This window comes from Coregonus clupeaformis, chromosome 17 (assembly GCF_020615455.1).
Source record: "Coregonus clupeaformis isolate EN_2021a chromosome 17, ASM2061545v1, whole genome shotgun sequence".
NCBI lineage: Eukaryota > Metazoa > Chordata > Actinopteri > Salmoniformes > Salmonidae > Coregonus > Coregonus clupeaformis.
This window is the reverse complement of record NC_059208.1, coordinates 40984288-41003927: the sequence shown is the minus strand read 5'-3', so window position 1 is coordinate 41003927 and position 19640 is coordinate 40984288. Positions and strand designations below refer to the sequence as shown.

The following is a 19640-nucleotide window of genomic DNA, read 5'->3' as shown; positions in this document are numbered from 1 at the left end:
CATTTGCTCCAGACACCCGACAGGGCCCTCATCCCCGTCATTCGCAGTAGAAAGAAAAGGAGATATCGCGGAAGGAGATCGGGGTGCTTGGTAAGGAGCCGGCGACAAGTGGCTACTCTGCCTTTGCCATCGATACTATTGGCCAACTTACAATCACTTGATCATAAAGTGGACAAACTACAGGCATGAATATCCTACCAATGGGACATTAAAAACTGTAATATCTTATGTTTCACCGAGTCGTGGCTGAACGAAGAGATGAATAACATACAGCTTGCGGGTTATACACTGCATCGGCAGAATAGAACAGCAGCCTCTGGTAAGACAAGGGGTGGCGGTCTATGTATATTTGTAAACAAAAACTGGTGCACGATATCTAAGGAAGTCTCAAGGTTTTGCTCGCCTGAGCTAGAGTATCTCATTACCACACTATCTACCAAGAGAGTTTTCATCTATATTCTTCGTAGCTGTCTATTTACCACCACAAACCGATGCTGGCACTAAGACCACACTCAATGACCTGTATACGGCCATAAGCAAACAGGAAAACGCTCATCCAGAGGCGGCGCTCCTAGTGGCCGGGGACTTTAATGCAGGGAAACTTAAATCTATTTTACCTAATTTCTACCAGTATGTTAAATGTGCAACCAGAGGGGGAAAAAACTCTAGACCACCTTTACTCCACACACAGAGACAAGTACAAAGCTCTCCCTCGCCCTCCATTTGGCAAATCTGACCATAATTCTATCCTCCTGATTCCTGCTTACAAGCAAAAACTAAAGCAGGAAGCACCAAAAAACTAAATTATTTTTTAATCTTCAACATAGGAATGCTACCAAAAAGAACTTAATGAAACTGGTTACAATTGACGGAGTCACCCATAATTCACCAAATGATATTTTGAAGGAAGAAACAAAGTACTTTAAGCATATGTTTTCCTTTCAGTCGCCTCCATCTCCTCTAACTGAAGCTAATTGTAGAGATTTTTTTTCTATTGATAATGTCAAATTAACAGCCACACAGAAAGACTCATGTGAAGGTGAAATTACAGAGGAGGAACTTCTGGATGCAATTAAAGACTTTATGTCTGGGAAAACTCCAGGGTTGGATTGCATACCAGTCGAGATATACCAAACCTTTTTTGATATACTAAGAGGACCGTTATTAGCATGTTTTAACCACTCCTATGTAAATGGTAGATTATCTGACACTCAAGAAGAAGATCTCATTATTACTGAAACAGGATACAAGTGGAAAATATAAAGATCCAGTCCAATTACTAAATTGGAGGCCCCTTACACTTCAGTGTTGTGATGCAAAAATTCTAGCAAAATGTATAGCGCATAGAATTAAAAAGGTATTGTCGGATATTATTCATTCTAATGAGACAGGTTTTTTACATGGAAGATACATTGGAGATAATAGAAGGCAAGTATTGGAAACAATAGAACACTATGGCAAATATGGGAAACCAGGCCTGCTATTCATAGCAGACTTCGAAAAGGCATTTGATAAAGTTCAACTGGGGTTTATATATAAATGCCTGGAGCATTTCAATTTAGGAGAATCTCTTATAAAATGGGTCAAAATCATGTATAGTAACCCTAGGTGTAAAATAGTAAATAATGGCTATTTCTCAGAAAGTTTTAAACTGTCAAGAGGAGTGAAACAAGGTTGTCCACTATCGGCATATCTATTTATTGTGGCCATCGAGATGTTAGCTATTAAAATCAGATCCAATAATATCAGAGGATTAGAAATCCAGGGCTTAAAAACAAAGGTGTCATTGTACGCTGATGATTCATGTTTTCTTTTAAATCCACAACTAGAATCCCTCCACAGCCTCATAGAGGATCTAGATACATTTTCTAACCTCTCTGGATTACAACCAAATTATGACAAATGTACTATATTACCTATTGGATCACTAAAAAAATTCAATTTTTACATTACCATGTAGTTTACCAATAAAATGGTCTGATGGTGATGTGGATATACTCGGAATACATATCCCTAAGGAAATAAATGATCTCACTTCAATACATTTTAATAGAAAGTTAGCAAAAATAGATAAGATCTTACTACCATGGAAAGGAAAATACCTGTCAATTTGTGGAAAAATCACCCTGATTAACTCTTTAGTATTATCCCAGTTTACCTATTTGCTTATGGTCTTGCCTACGCCTAGCGAACAGTTTTTTAAATTATATGAGAAAAAAATATTCAATTTTATTTGGAACGGCAAGCCAGACAAAATTAAAAGGGCATATTTATATAATGAATATGAATTTGGAGGACAGAAATTATTAAATATTAAAGCATTAGACCTATCACTAAAAGCTTCAGTCATACAAAAGTTATACTTAAATCTGAACTGGTTCTCAAGCAAATTAGTAAGATTGTCTCACCCAATGTTCAAGAAAGGCCTTTTTCCCTTTATTCAGATTACAACAACTCATTTGCAGTTATTTGAAAAGGAAATCATCTCCCAAATATCACTATTTCTAAAACAAGCCATAGAAAGTTGGTTGCAATTTCAATCCTCCAGAAACGACAGAACAAATAATGCAACAAATATTGTGGTTAAATTCAAATATACTAATTGACAAAAAAACTTTATTTTTTGACAGAATGTTTAAAAAAGTATAATCTTCGTAAATGATATCATCGGTAGGACTGGTGGAGTTATGTCGCACATGCAGCTAACAAAAACATATGGAAATGTCTGCTCTACCCAAAATTACAACCAAATAATTGCAGCCTTACCGCAAAAGTGGAAGAGGAAAGTGGAAGGGGGAGAAAGTAAGGAACTTGTCTGTCGGCCTTGCATTAAAGAACATAATTGGTTAAGGAAAACTGTGATAAATAAAAAAGTATATCAGTTTCACTTAAGGACCAAAGGATTGACAGCCGTCCCATATAGATTGCAAAATAGTTGGGAAGAGATTTTTGACGTACCAATCCCATGGCATAGTGTTTATGAACTGACACGCAAAACGACACCGGATTCAAAAATTAGAATCTTTCAATTTAAATTATTATATAAAATTCTTGCTACCAATAGAATGTTATTTATATGGGGGATACAATCTTCCCAGCTCTGCAGATTTTGCTGTGAAGAGACAGAATCATTAGATCATTTGTTTTGGTTCTGTCCATTTGTAGCTTGTTTTTGGACACAGGTCCAGGAATGGCTAAAGGATTGCAATATTTACCTGGAGTTAACCTTGCAGATAGCATTACTGGGTGATCTGAAAAGTCATAGTCAATCGATCAATAATATAATAATACTTTTAGCAAAAATGTTTATTTTTAATTCACAATCTGTAGAAGCAATGAGAATAGAAAGGTTCAGAACTTTTGTAAAACATCACAGTACCGTTGAAATATATATGGCAAATAGAAATTCTATATGGATGGTGTTAAGAGATAGATGGGAGGTATTGAATAGAGTTGAAGGATGGGACTAATAACAAATAACAACAAATAATAACAAAGATAGCTAATAATGTAAGCATACTGTGTCCATAATAAGTATATACGTTGTATGTTGGGAGCTTTTGGGAAAGAGCACAGTTAGAAAGATATGGCATATAGAAGCAAACCGGATGGACATCATGAAAATGATCGGAGATGTTGAGAGTAGAAGAATATATATATATATATATATATATATATATATATATATATATATATATATATATATATATATATATATATATATATATATATATATATATATATATATTAATAGAATTATTGTAAAATTAACTGTGTCCATAAGGTGTAGATAGTAAGTATAGACCGGAAGTAGAGGCCTGGGCATTGTTGTTCACTAATTTACTCCAAGTAGGGAAAGGATGGCGGGGTTGAAAAGTAATAAAGGGGAGTATATATATAAAAAACATGGGGGATTGGAAGTGATGCAGACAATTACATTGATAGATTGTATCTTCTATCTGCAATATTAAGCTGATCCATCCCCCAAGTAAAAAAAAAAAAAAGAAAAAGCAGGAAGCACCAGTGACTCGGTCAATAGAAAGTGGTCAGATGAAGCAGATGTTAACCTACAGGACTGTTTTGCTAGCACAGACTGGAATATGTTCCGGGATTCTTCCGATAGCATTGAGGAGTACACCACATCAGTCACTGGCTTCATCAATAAGTGCATCGATGACGTCGTCCCCACAGTGACTGTACATACCCCAACCAGAAGCCATGGATTACAGGCAACATCCACACTGAGCTAAAGGGTAGAGCTGCCGCTTTCAAGGAGCGGGACTCTAACCCGGAAGCTTATAAGAAATCCTGCTATGCCCTCCGACGAACTATCAAACAGGCAAAGCGTCAATACAGGACTAAGATCGAATCGTACTACACCGGCTCCGACGCTCGTCTGATGTGGCAGGGCTTGAAAACTATTACAGACTACAAAGGGAAGCACAGCCACGACCCATCTTCAATGCTCTTACTGAGGGAAGGAGGTTGTTGGCCAAGATCTCGCGATACATGGCCCCATCCATCCTCCCCTCAATACGCTGCAGTCGTCCTGTCCCCTTTGCAGAAAAGCATCCCCAAAGAATGATGTTTCCACCTCCATGCTTCACGGTTGGGATGGTGTTCTTGGGGGTTGTACTCATCCTTCTTCTTCCTCCAAACACAGCGAGTGGAGTTTAGACCAATAAGCTCTATTTTTGTCTCATCAGACCACATGACCTTCTCCCATTCCTCCTCTGGATCATCCAGATGATCATTGGCAAACTTCAGACGGGCCTGGACATGCGCTGGCTTGAGCAGGGGGACCTTGCGTGCGCTGCAGGATTTTAATCTATGACGGCGTAGTGTGTTACTAATGGTTTTCTTTGAGACTGTGGTCCCAGCTCTCTTCAGGTCATTGACCAGGTCCTGCCGTGTAGTTCTGGGCTGATCCCTCACCTTCCTCATGATCATTGATGCCCCACGAGGTGAGATCTTGCATGGAGCCCCAGACCGAGGGTGATTGACCGTCATCTTGAACTTCTTCCATATTCTAATAATTGCGCCATCAGTTGTTGCCTTCTCACCAAGCTGCTTGCCTATTGTCCTGTAGCCCATCCCAGCCTTGTGCAGGTCTACATTGCCTTGTGCAGGTATGTATTAAGGTGTCCGTAATATAATAAATGTGGCAAAAATCAATGTTAACATAAAAAAATGCAGTTCTATAGCCTGTAAAAACATGTTTTACAATGGTGGGGGAGTGCCAAGATTGTGGCACGGTGGCTTCGACACAGCGCCCCTTATTAGTCATCTAGTGTACATATAAATTATTGATTTGAACCAAGTTTGTTTTCCTCCTTGTATTCTGTCATTGTATCCCTGATACAGTGCCAGTTGTGGTTCAGTTCCACTCCTCCACTCATTCTCCTCTTATCCTCCCTTCCCTTTTTCAGTTGCTCTAACTGTTTGTTTAAAGACCTCTAGCAGAGACAGCAGCCGATGTGAACTCATCTCGCTCTCTCTCGCTCTGTCGCTCTTCAGTCCACACACATTCTCCACTTGATAGGGGGAAGGGAGTTCTCACTCCATCTCTCTCTCCCCCTCTCTCTGTCATCTAACTGTTGCTGTGAGCCGCCCGTGGCCTGCATGTCAAACACGCTAAATACTCTACTCTTTCTTTTTAACTCACCCTCTCCCCCCTTCTCTCTCTCCACCTCTCACTCACTCTCTGTCAGTTGTGGTGCAGCTGTTATTGCTGCATCCAAGGCAAACGTCTTTAGAGAAACAAAAGGGGTTTGTCCCTCCTCTGCTCAGCCTCTCTGCCCCCCCCCCCCCCAAGCTTCCTCAGTCTCGCACGACCTACAATGCCCCCACAACACGCTACAAATCAAACCGTGCTCACATGTAGACCAGCTACCAGGAGAGATGGAAAGCCAGAAAAGGGAAATGAGCGAGGGATAGAAAAACACACAAGGGATGCACAGGAAAAATAGCAATACTTTTTTAAACTGTCTGTCTATCCCCCACTCCTCTCCTCTAAATTGTCATTCATCCCCCGTTCATTTGGCCTGTCACGGCTGGTTAAGGAGTCACAGTTCTGACTCAGACAGGAAGAGGGAGGGGAGAACAGGCCCCAAAATCCCCCAGTGAGCGAAACACATTGGGGACTCAAAGCAATGGATTCCATGAATGTTTAGCCCTCAGCCAAAAGGCCATGCTGTAGGTCTCTATACTTTATATAATAATGTAGGCCTATGACTGTCTCTGCAAAGTCAGTAGAGCTGTTTGTTGATATATACGCGGGTGCATAGGCACAGGATACTGACAGCATTGACTTTGCTGTGGCTGGTTTGCTCACAAGAGTACTCCTGTAGAAATTAAAGTGTTCCTTTTCATTCCCCCTCTCCTTCCCCCCTTTCCCTTTCTCTTAACATAACTCAATCCATCCATCCATCCATCTCATATTTCTAAACATTTCATGTAATTTTCTCTCTCCATGACTGTCTTTTTCCCTTTTTCCCTCCCCTCTTCCATTCCCACTCACCCTTTCTCCCACTCCTATCCAGGCAGCGAGGAAGTGCTCTCCCTCTCTGTCTCAGCAGCAGTTTTATTATTAACTAGCAGTGTTTTACCTGAGCGGCTCAATGCGGCTGTTGTTCTCTCAGTCCCCCCCCAAGACACAAAGAGAAGCATGGCAAACCACCCGGCAACTTCCACCATGCTGCTACAGTACAGTAAATATAGTGAATAACAGGCTTGTCAATCAAATGAACACTGGTGGTACAATCCTTTAGGTGTTACAGATTCTTTAACTACAGTCATATGTGGCCAGTGGGCACATATGGTTTCGGAAATGAAGAATTCACACCTTCATACCTGAAAGACTAACGTATTGTTCCTAAGGTTTTTCTAAACTTCAGTGTTACGCACTATTAGGCAGGGTCTGGAATCAATATGGAGCCCATATGTGAATGATAAAGTTTTTTCCATATCCTAATCCTGGCCAAATTAGAGGTCACATTTCTGCTTTGTCCCAGTTTCTGTGTTTTATAAGTAAAAAATAGACACACAGACAAACACACACACACTCTCTCCCTCTCTTCTTCTAAGTTTATTATTGGGCTTCTTAATTTGACATTATTCTAGTTATGTAGTTTATGTAAAGAAGCAGTGTATTTGTTATGGTTGGTCTGGTAACAGAGGATGGTGACGATGAGGGGAGAGGGGAGATATGCTGTGGCATGCCGTCTAATTCACAACAGCTGAGACGATATAGGACCCTGAGAGCAGGGAGAGGGAGAGGGAGATGTAACACACACGTTCACGCATGTATGCTGCTATACAGACATGCAGCAGCACGCAAACACACACACACACACACACAGCGATGTCAATCGGACAGTCACCAGGGTACAGGAAGGGTCAATTTGAAAATCAGCTCATATGATTAGTGAAAATTGTGTTAGCCTGATCCAATCAACCACCAAGGACAGAAAATAAACAAAGAAAAAAATGGACCAAAGAGCTCATGAACAAAACGAGCTAAATAAATAAACAGAAAGTGTAGACCCACAAAATTCGGCCAGATCTTTGAAGATGATAAATGAGTATAATAACTATGTAAGTCATGGGGAAGATATACTGGAACACCTAATCAACATGACATCATATTACCAGTAAGTCAGATCGCTTTCAATGTAAACCATCTATCAAAGAATCTTTAGGAAAAAAATAACCAATTTCACTTTGGGGTTTCCCCCCCCTAATGATTAAGTGAGGGGTGAGTAACAATAATTGAGGGAGTTGTAAGCTGATCCTAGATCTGTGCCTTTGGGCCACTCTTACCCGAAGCGTGCACATAAACTACATCATAATCCCTAATAAGCAAGACTACCCCAATATCCCTTACTACATGTCTCTGAGGATTTGGTTGGAGGGTGGAGGGAGAGATCTGACTCACAGACCATATGGAGGGACATCTCTATCACACCTGGGTTCAAATACTATTCAAAATAATTCCAAATACTTTAGCTGGGCTCGAATGAGCTTGCCTGTTGCACTGAACCAATAGGAAAGTCCCAAAAGTCCCAAACCCCGCAGACTTGGCACTCCAGGCAGGTTAAGCAAACACTAAAGTATTTGACGATTTTAAGTAGTATTTGAACCCATGACACAGGCCTATGCAGGCGGGAGGGTGGAGAGGGAGAGGGAGGAAGCAGGGGTGAGGACAGCAGAGACGTGAGGGCATGATTTAAGGGAAGGCATTCCTCACCCGTCACCCCTGTCCCCCTTACCAGTCCTACACAGGAATTCCCATTTGTAGCGGGGGACTTAAAGCTTCACAACACCCTTCAACTCAACATCCCTGTCCCACCCCATGGACTATGTCAGCTGCTCTGGGGCTAGGGGACATACAGTAGAGCCCCACCCTGGTGTGTGTGTGTGTGTGTGTGTGTGTGTGTGTGTGTGTGTTTCTAATTCCAGCCTTTTTCGGGGGTGTGTCCGGAATCTCAGCTGTCTCCCCACCCTTCACACACATCCTCCCGAGACACACACACATACACTCACACACACCTCGTCGACACACAAAGCATCCCTAAATACACACGTGAATTCTGCTGATCACATAAGAGCACGTCTGCAGATAGTATGGTGGTCTATAAAAACATACTTGATAAACAATCTGACTTGTCCGAACACGGGCCAAGACGCCACATGTACGGAGAGACACTGGTAATGCCACAGGCCATTTAAAACATTTCCCCTCCCTCGCTTCATGACTCAATGAGATCAGTGTTCAATAGTTCACGACTTCACTAATCTGACAATACACCACCCCCCCACTCCCCATCCTCCTTACCCCCTAACCGTTACCATCCTCTTTTTACACACACTCACACACACACTAATCTCAGGCATGATGACATCATCCCTGTGGATTGGGTAGTTTGTTTTCTTCTTTCTAAACTGGGGTCTGGTGGGGGGATGGTCTGGTGGGGCAGTCAGGCTAGTCTGCTTTCAGGGCAGACAGACATGTTTAGGTTTGAAATGACCTGGGTGGAATCCATTACAGCCCAGAGAGGAGAGGGGCACATAGAGGGGGAGAGGGAAGGAGGGAGGGAGGGAGGGGTTGAGAGAGAGGGTGGAAAAGAGAAGAGGGAGGGGTGAAACGGGGCAAGTGGGCTCCCTGAGTGAACGAAAGAGGATCTTAGGGAAAGGGAAGTCTTGCTCAGCCCTGTCTGCCTCTCTCTCTATTTACCTCTCACCCCCCAGCTTGTGTCTACTCTACACTCATGCACATTCCATTAAGCTGTCTCGCTTCTCTTTTCCTATCTGTCTCTCTCCCTCAGCTATTCACAGCTCCCTCTCCTTCCCTCTCCCCCTCTACCTCTTTATCTCCTCTGTCTGCTTGTCTTCTGCCACACATCCATCCAGCTTGCTCTCATTAAGAGGGGGAAGAAAGGAGAGAGAGAGAGAGAGAGTAGTAGTGGCCAACCACAATATTAATAGAGTCGATAAATCAAGAGAGTACAGAGTAAGAGACAGGACAGGGAGGAAGAAAGAGGAGAAAGGAAACTCAAAGCGAGAGAAAAAAACCTGTCTTGTATCCTCCCACACTAAGACACCAGCTGAACCAATCAGAAACCACTGTCCACTAAGTCTAGCAACACACCTCCAATCAGAAACCACTGTCCACTAAGTCTAGCAACACACCTCAAATCAGAAACCACTGTCCACTAAGTCTAGCAACACACCTCCAATCAGAAACCACTGTCCACTAAGTCTAGCAACACACCTCAAATCAGAAACCACTGTCCACTAAGTCTAGCAACACACCTCCAATCAGAAACCACTGTCCACTAAGTCTAGCAACACACCTCCAATCAGAAACCACTGTCCACTAAGTCTAGCAACACACCTCAAATCAGAAACCACTGTCCACTAAGTCTAGCAACACACCTCAAATCAGAAACCACTGTCCACTAAGTCTAGCAACACACCTCCAGTCAGATAAAAATAAGGCTTATCCTACATTGTAACATATTTATAATTATCAATTTATATATGATATGACAATATAACCAATCATTAACATAATCTATGTAAAAATGTCCCCGTCTTAGGGAGCTACTGTAACTAGTCAATAAACAGGAAGGGGGGTGTTGCAAACTTACTTGCGTACCAGTACTTCTAGTGCAGCGGATGTAACATAAAGTACAGGAAAAAACATATAATTCACAGTAATGGCCTCAGCCAGAATGAACTGTCTGTGTTGTACAGTACTCATGAAATCTCATTGAACATTTCACAATGAATGGAAACCAATGGAAAGTAGTAGTACAATGGAGAGGCCCTGTTACTGTATTCCTATTCAGCACGACACAGCAAATTCCTATGGTTAATTCCTATAGAATGTTCTACAGTAGATTTCTATTGACGGGAGGCAGTAGGCTAATTCTTGTTGGCTTGGTTAGCTAGCCTAGGATCTCTCCTAGATGGTGAGGAGGATAGCTTGAAGAAAAAACAAACGAATGGTGTGTGATTCGCTCTGGTATCAAATTTAGCCCGGCGTCCATCACCACGATGACAGGCCCTAACGAGTTCCAAGGGCTGGCGCCGGCGTGGTAGGGGGTCGGAGGGGGGTTGATGGAATGTTGAGGGATCGTTTTAGCAACGTTTTAGACGGGAGTGACTCAGCGTGGGCAAAGAAGTAGTGCAGTGCTACCGTGACTAAACTCTTCTCTCTACCTGGCTCTAGAACTCTGTGTCATACCCCCTGCCATGATCAACTGGATCACATCACTCCCTCCTTCCTTCCTCTCTTGCACGTAGGCTCACTCAAGTGCCCTAAGGTAACACATCTCTAACACACAAATAATGGACATTGCACGCACAACACACACACACTTCCTCAGTCCCCATACCCCCTCTTCTGATCTCCAGTGACTTGAATAAAGAGGAGGGAGACGGGATACATCACCCCCCCCCAAACTGCTCTATAAATAAAGCTGGGAGCCAGAGGAACGACTCGAGTTAGGAGAGGGGTCACACTCCATCACAACACCGTCCACACAGCCCACAGTAGGAGCGGAGTCATGAAAGAAGTGTCACCTGACCAAAATCCTGTTTGATCCAGTGCTGATACAAGAGCATGAAGGGAAGGGAAGTAGTGTGACAGCTAAGTTGAAGCTGGAGTTGATTTGTAGAAGAGAGGATGCCACAGTACACATACTTCATGCTGTAGACATAGTCCCACAGACCGAGAGAGACAAGGACTAAAAGCATCTGCGCTAGAAGATGAGGCTTAATACACAAAGTTCAACAACCAAGAAGGGTCAAGTACTTTCCTCTGAGAACTCTCCCAAGAAATTACTCTTATGTAACTAAAGGCTTTCAAAAGGATCTGTGTTAATCAATTGCTTATTTCAATAAGACGCACTAATACTTTTACAGGTCAGAGTCAAGCACCAGCTGAGAGGTTCTAACAAAATGGCCGCCAGAGAGAGCAACAACTATGCAATAGCATATACAATGTCAGTTATAATTCTATGCACAATATTTGCTGAATATACTGTAATTCAAACCAAAGAAACATGTCAAGCTCAATTCTAGAATAACTAAAGCTTCACAATACCCATTGCTGAACTGGTTCTAATAGCTGGTTCTAATATCTAATAAGTCCTTAATGCAATGTTTCCCCAAATGGTGGCTTGTGGCTAGATAATACTAGGGTTGTGGCTAGAAACTTTGTTTTCCATTCTGTGAGGAATCACAAGAAAATTCAGAATGCTGTTCATTGATGCCGGCACCAAAAACACATGCCAAGCTCACTTCTAGGAGGCTATACTACCATAGCTGGCTCTACCCAACTTACCAATCTCTGAAGACATAATGCCCAAAGATATTACACGGTAGCGCAACCAAAACAAAAACTTATGAGAGAACAATAGCACAAGACAATACAAAAACATTTTACAATAGAGTAGCCATAGAAAGCCCACCCATCACGGAACATTGACGTGAACGGGAATGTCCATTCTAGTCATTCCAGTTCCAAGACAGCAGTAGCACGTTCACAACCATAAACATAAAACTCATTCTTACCTTGAACTCGTGCAGCTGCTGCTTGATGGTCTCCACCTCCGTCCCCACCATGCCCTGCGCGTTCAGCCCCTCCTCTGCCCGTCCCAGCAGCCCTTGCAGCTCCGCCACCTGGGCGTAGAACTCTCCCACCTTCTCGGCAGCCGCCTCGATCTGTCCCAGTCTGGCCTGGCCCCTTTCGGCCAGCTTCCCAGCCTGGCGGCTCAGGGCCTCCGTCTCTCTCCTCAGGGCGAGGAGATCGGGAGACGACCCCTCTCGCCGGAGCATGGCGGTGCAGTCGCCTCCGTGACCTTCAAGCTCCGACCTCAACGCGGCCAGGCGAGCTAGGAAGGCGTGGACGGCGTCTGCCTGCGAGGCAAGCGAGTCGGCGTCTCGCCCCACAGGGCTCAGCGAGTCTAGCTCGTCGTCCAGGTCAGCCAGGTGGGAGAAGAGGTCGCGCACCGAGGACTGGACCTCACCCACGCCCTGGAGACGGGACTCCAGGGTGGAACAGCACTGTTCAATCTAGAGGGGGGAGGGAGGGAAGTGGAAGAGAGAGAGTTAATAATGTTAGCAAGTTGGAAGTGGCATGGTGCCTTGCTGATGTAATGATATGATATAAATACTGGGACAAATAAAATTAACTAGGCTACATGAATCAGCATTTGATCTCTGTTCTGATGACTCACTTTTTCTCATTAGCAAGAGAGATAAGAGACAATTATTTAATCAATAATGGTAAAATGTAATATCTTCTGACCATGTATCTGATTAAATACCATATTGATTTGTAAGTGAAACCAGTCTGTAAGTAACTATATATGGCACATTTGGGAACTATACATATCAATATACAGTACAATGCTCTTGACTCGTTGGTTTACATTTCAGTACAGTGATTAAATGGTCTGAAGTGTTGTAGATGTACAATGACCATATAAGATCACTGGAACTCCTAATACTTTAATTCCTCTGTCAGCTAAAAGACATTCTGTTCTCTTTCAACTCACAGACACACACACAACACACACGCTCTGACACCCTTGCACACAAGGACCCTTGCTAAAACTGGCTCCTCCTTTGTATCATCCACACTCCAGGGTGAACAGATTGGCTGTGTTACAACACTCATAAATGGCTTCCTTTCCTTGTCTCCTTTCCTCATTTGTCCACTAATGTATTGTAAAGGATGAGTAAAAGTGATAAGTCCAACAAAGCCAAACAAATGCTTTCAAAAGAGAAAAGGCTATTGAAGAGTATTGTGACACCCCTATTGTATTTTAGTGTTTTATATTTTTTTTAACTATACTTATTTTTTGGGACATTCTCCTATTGAAAGATAGAGGCCTGCATTATGTTCATCGGAGTGTCTATGAAATGTTTATACTATTTATATATGAAATACAGTGTATACTAAATTCCTCACACATCTTCTCACCTTTTCGCTGACGTCTTCAAACTCTCTGTCCGTGTCTCGGGCCAGTTGCTCCAGCCTCTGTCCTCCCTCTCCGCCGCCCCCTGCTGAGTGGGGTGCGTCCTGCACCAGCCCCTGGGCCAGATCCCTCAGGTAGGCCACCTGTGGCTGCAGCGAGTGCAGCGTCTCCTGCTGGCTCCTCAGCCGCTCCAGGCTCTTGTTGCTGCATGCCTGTGGGCCCAGCGCCTCCTGCACCTCGATCTGATGCCGCGCCGCCTCCAGCCTCCTCTCCACCGCCTGCCGGCCGTCCTCGAACTCCTTAAGTCGACCTGCTAGCTCTTCCAGTTGGGAAACACGGTTTTGGAGGTTTTCTGCCAGCCCGTCGACTCTACGGTTGAGTTGGGCTTTTTCGTCGCGTACGTCTTCCTCTCCGACGCGGCAGTGTTCCAGGAGTTGGTCGGCCGCAGTGTTTAAAGCCTCCAGGAGGGGGCGACGACGCTCCAGGTCCAACCCCAGCTGCCTGGCCTTCTGCAAGGCCTCGTCCAGGGCCACAGGGTCTAGGGAGGGCTGGATGTCAGCCTCCCGCTCCTCGCACTCCGCCACCCAGGGTGTGAGCTCGGCGCGGTGCTGCTGGTAACTCTCGGCCTTGGTCAGGGCGGATTTCAGCCGGTTCTGGCGTTCCGCGATGCACTGGTTGAGCTCATCCCAGTCCCGGCGTAGGGTGGCGAGCCGGGACTGTAAGGCTGATCGTTCTTCACCGCCGGCGGGTAGCGAGGAGAGCAGGGAGGCCCCCTCGGCCTGGATGAGCTCGTAGGGACCACGTTGGCTGGCCACCCCGCGATGAAGCTCGTCTTGCTGGGCAAGCAAGGTCCGGATAGCCTCTGGCTGGCAGGGGAGGGAGTCCGCGGTAGAGTCTCTTTGACCACCCTGGTTGTCCAGCCAGCTCCGCAGCTCCTTGAACATCTGCTGGAACTGCTGGGTGCTGGAGAGAGCGGCTTGGAGCTGGGATAGACCGTCCGCTGAGGGAAAGAGAAAGGACAGAGGATCTTAATGCTATTCATTTACAGATGTGTTGATGAAGAACATTCAAATCAGATGGAGCAGCTACCTAAGCCTGAGAGAGGTTATAGCGCTGGATTGAAAACCTTGACAACAACTAGCCACGATGTGACCAAAAACCCCCCAAAAACCAAAAACATACCCTTCACCTCCACATACAAATACTACTGAAGCCAACAGAGATTCATACAAACAGAATTAAGATGAACAGCATCGACAAAACAGAAGACTCACCGGCCCTCTCCTCCAGGCTCCTCAGTGGGCCACTCACGCTCTCCAGCCTCTTCTTCAGCTCGTCTCTCAGGTAAGGTTCAACCACAATGGTGCTCAGCTCTCCGCACAGCTTTTCCGCTTCACCCAGCTCTTCCCTCCTCTGCTCCAGCTCAGAGCGGATCTCACCTGTCTCCTGCAGACGCCGTTTCAGGGCCTCGGGCTGGGCACTGAGCGAGGCCTGACTGTCCAGCCTCTCGCCTAACACCCCCACGCTGACCGAGAGATCCTTCAGCAGGGCATGGTAGCGCTCACTGGTGCCCTGGGCCTGGTCGATGTGCGTTGAGCGCTGGGACAGACGTTGAGTGAGGTCGTCCCACTGCTGCGAGATAGAGCCCAGCTCGGACCGGACCTCCGCTAGGTCCTTGGCATCCTGCGGGGAGGAGTTGCCGCCAGACGGGGAAAGGATGCCCTCGGCCGCCTGGGTGAGTTGGTCGAACTGGGGCCGGCGGGTCTCAAACTCACGCAGCATGAACTGTGGAGGATGGAGGGATGGGAAAGAAGAGAGGTCAGAACGTCATCCATCAATGACGAATCATTTCTACATTTTGGCTAGTACAATTGATCAGTAATTCATCAGAATGCAGTTGGTGTTGGTTTATGCAGATTCAAGAACAGAATTGGCAAGTTGTGAACAATCTATTGTGACATTCTTATTCATTATTTTGCATGTGTTCAACACAGTTAACATCCTCCATGTACCTGCACTTGTTGATTCTGGGTGTTCAGCATGTTGGGGTCGATGCTCAGGGGTCCCAGCACACTCATCATCAGCTCCTTCTCTCTGAGCCACGGCCCCAACTGACTGGCTGCTGTGGCAAAGCTGCCCAGCCTATCAGCACAGGTCTCCAGTTCTGCCTGCCTCTGTACTGCCGCCTCATTGGCCTTTGCCCAGCGGGAGTCTAAGTAAATAGGAAGTGAACGTTGGAGTGAAAAACCATAGCAACTATTGCTTATAATAAAAAATGACACTAACAAACCAGTGGAGAATCATAACAATAGTGAAACTGATGGGTTCCATGAGTGGCATTCCCAAGGCTGAATAATCATTATAGACACAGTATGAAGAACACTTTAATCACAGTGGAGAACAATTATTTTGACTTGCTAATGCGCACACACACACTACCTGTATAAAGCTCCATTCTTGTGTATTTTATTTTATTCCATTCCTCGAGTTACCAATTAATTAGTATTATAATTTTTTAACCATGCATCGCTGGGAAGGGTTCGTAAGCAAGCATTTCACGGTAAAGTCTACACCAGTTGTATTCGGCGCATGTGACAAATAACATTTGATTTGACACACACACAGCTTATAAAAAAGCCATTTTTCTCTTTCCTCATGACTCATTCACTGGGCATCCAGCAGAGAGAATGAGTCTTGGATCCACATGGCTTTGAAATAAGGCCCTGTGTGAAATGTGTGGAGAAAGGAGCTCTGCAGTGTTCCTACCTTAAATATCACAGGGCTATATCAGGTCAGGGTAAAAATATCAAGTATTTGAAGGTGATGTTAATAGCTTTGACAGAGTCATCCCACTCATTTCCTACCTAATATTGATCTTAACCTCCCACATGTTCTTTGTTCTTCACATTTCAAGCTGTGAAAAGCGCTAATTACCTTTGCTGAGGCAAATCATTAAATCTCAAATAACTACTATATTAGCCTGTCTTCTCATCTACAGCGTCGGTCTTCTTATCCTCTGAAATGTACCTCGCTTAATCAAACGTCATTTGTTCCTTACACTGATTCATCTACCATTCAAAATGGCTGGCCCTATTCATTATTTGATTCAGGGCCAAGTCCTATGTAGATGCCCATGCAAATGACATAGGCCTACTGGTTCCTCATGTTAAAATGTGTCCCTTACCCCATAACTTTTCAAAATGGCCGACCCTATTCGTCCATTCCAGTACCACTCACCGATCTCCTTCATTTGTTGTCTCCAGGTGTCTGCCTCTGGGGAGTCTGGGTTGTCTGCTATCAGCTTCTCCAGGGTGCTCTTCAGCTCCTTCACCTTCCCAGAATGCTCTGCCAGCTCAGACAGTAAGGCCTAAAGTACAGAAGAAGAACAGTTATATCAGTATGTTGGCTACAAAAAGACAAGGATACGCATGTAGAAAGTAAGCAATAGAAAGTACAATATGTTTATGTCAGCTAGGGGGTGATGACACTGATTTTCAAATGCATAATACACCCCAATTTTGACAGTGGTTTGACCCGTGTCCAGACACTTACCTTGTTCTCCTGGGCCTGGGCGCGTACCACCTCCGGTTTGGAAGGGGAGGCGGCGGTCTGGCCCAGGTGCAAGCTGTTCTCCCGGTCTCCCAGCCAGCGGCTGAGCTCCTCGGTACCCTGCCTGGCCTTCTGCCTCAGCTCCAGAGAGGCCTCCTGGCGCCACTCTCGGGCCTTCAGTTCCTCTCCCAGCTCCTTGTAACGACCATTCACCTCTGCCGCCGCCACCTGCAGCTCTGTCAGGTCTGAGAGAGAGAGAGAGAGAGAGAGAGAGAGAGAGAGAGAGAGAGAGAGAGAGAGAGAGAGAGAGAGAGAGAGAGAGAGAGAGAGAGAGAGAGAGAGAGAGAGAGAGAGAGAGAGAGAGAAGAGGAGGATTCATCAATCATATTTTACATTTGAGTCATTTAGCAGACGCTCTTATCCAGAGTGACTTACAGTTAGTGAGTGCATACATTTTTCATACTGGCCCCCCGTGGGAATCGAACCCACAACCCTGGCGTTGCAAGTGCCATGCTCTACCAACTGAGCTACAGGAGGCCACATTCATTCCAATTTGATTTGTATAGTGTTTTTCATTTCACAGACAGAGTTGACAGTGGCAAGAGAAACTCTTGAAAGGTACACACTAAAGTTATTTGGTTGATATTATCCAGACCAACAGAATATTCTTGACAACAAATGTTTTCAACGGTGTTAGACACTGCAGTAGAACATACAAGAAGCTTACAGACAGAAGACAGATAGAAAATTGATATTTAATGAGAATTTTTGGGAGCGAGCGAGCAAGTGAAAAAGCAGATTGTAAATCAAGCTGTGATGTCCACAGTAGTAAGTGCTGGAGAGCATCTCATATGAGAAAGGAGGCCATAGACGATTGGTTTGGATAAGGGAGTGAGGTGAGCTCACCTTTGCATGTGTGAATGCCATTGACACTGCTGGGGCTGCCTGCACCATTGATCTGGGGAACACCTGGGAAAGGGACACACTACACTCAGACAACTACATACATTGCAACAGACACTAACACACATTCATGTACAGTACAATACAAACACGCTCAGTCTCTGGCATTCACATACTATGCACATACACAATCACACACATGGTTTTGCATGGACACCTCTACACCTAGAACATGTATTCACATTACACACACACATTGATAGCATAGACTTCAACACACACACAATATACTCACAAACAGAGCTTGTATTAACTTGGACATACAGGTAGCAGGGGACACACACTGGCAGTTGTTTCCCATTCCCCTTACCTGTCTTGGTCTGGGGGGCTGTGATGTTTATGATGAGGGTCTCCAGTTCTGATCCAGTCTTGTTCAGCTCCTGAACCCGAACCCCCTGGGCCTCCCAGTCACTCAGTAAGTCCTTAGTAAAGAAATGTCTGAAAGTTATTAATGGCCTTATATAATTCCTCATTGAATAAACACATGGAAATATCATTCTGAATCATGATTTGGAACGTATTTATGAATACACTCCAAAATCTAGCAATACCTTAGAACGAGTTAATTATGTTTCAGTGATTGACTGAGGATTCTGTTTGTTGCATGAGTGTGATTAATCCATGTAGTAATTAAAAAAGGGACACACACCTTGAGCTGCTGCACTCTCCTCTGCAGGGCCTCTGTGTTGAGGTTGGGCTCTTTGGGAGGCAGCTGCTCCTGCGCTGTCTGGAGCCACCTGAGGAGGGAGCCAGAGAGAGACCGGAACTGGCCCAACTGCTGCTCACAACTCTGGATGGCGTTGTACCTGGAGCGGAGAGATATAGGAGGGAAAGATGAAGGGATGGCGAGATAGGAGAAGATTGAAAAGAGAGAGAGATAGAAATAGAGAGATGTAGGGATATAAATTGAGAAAGTGGGAGAAAAAGAGAAAGAGGAATGAAGAGAGGAAGAGAGATAGAAAGTAGGAGAAACAGAATAAAAGAAAGAGGGGAAGAGATCATTTTATTTCAATCCCACTATCCTTTCCATATAAAACACACAACCATTACATTAAAATCACATGCTTCATGTCACAAAAAGAGAGAGGGATGCAGTCAAGGATAAACCATTATCCCATTGTGCACAGGGCCAACAATTGATTGTGTAATGGTTTTGGCTCTGTTTATTCTAAGGCAGTGCTTACCTTTCATTGACGTTAGATTCCAGTCGGGCGAACTCATCAGACACTTCTCTGACATTGTCCAGTAGGGTCTGTGTGCTGGTTAGGGCCTTTGCTTGGCTCAGGTCTGTCCCCAGCTGGCAGAAGGACTTAAGTTGACCTGCCTCCTGCTCCTGCTCCGCTCTCACCTCCTGTAGTAGTAAGGCAGATACAGATATGTTATCTGAAGGTAGCTAACCCTCCCCGAAATCTCTTAGAGCATAGTCCCTGTGCCTTCTTCCACGTCTCTGTTCAAACAGATATCTATGTTTCTGTAACATTATTTATCATCATCATCGTCCTCTCACCTCGATGGTCCTGCAAGACTATCCTCCTCTCACCTTACATTAATATCTATGGTCTACCGGACTGATATCTATGGTCTGTCACTCTGATGTCTATAGTTCAGGAATTCTGCTATCTACAGTGGGTATCATAA

At 44.7% G+C, this 19640-nt stretch overlaps 1 protein-coding gene across 14 annotated transcripts in view; it reads right to left on the bottom strand.

Annotated features, from left to right (window-relative positions):
• LOC121586404 (microtubule-actin cross-linking factor 1-like) overlaps positions 1–19640 on the bottom strand; it is a 268894-nt gene that overhangs the window by 61672 nt on the left and 187582 nt on the right. For all 14 annotated transcript variants that reach the window (XM_045226332.1, XM_045226336.1, XM_045226335.1 and 11 more), the window contains 10 exons: positions 19187–19353; positions 18652–18808; positions 18313–18424; positions 17946–18008; positions 17043–17284; positions 16728–16857; positions 15503–15702; positions 14765–15275; positions 13496–14490; positions 12082–12582 (listed from right to left, as the gene is read on the bottom strand). In XM_045226332.1, coding sequence (XP_045082267.1) covers positions 12082–12582; positions 13496–14490; positions 14765–15275; positions 15503–15702; positions 16728–16857; positions 17043–17284; positions 17946–18008; positions 18313–18424; positions 18652–18808; positions 19187–19353 — 3078 coding nt within the window. The remainder of the gene's footprint in view (positions 1–12081; positions 12583–13495; positions 14491–14764; positions 15276–15502; positions 15703–16727; positions 16858–17042; positions 17285–17945; positions 18009–18312; positions 18425–18651; positions 18809–19186; positions 19354–19640) is intronic.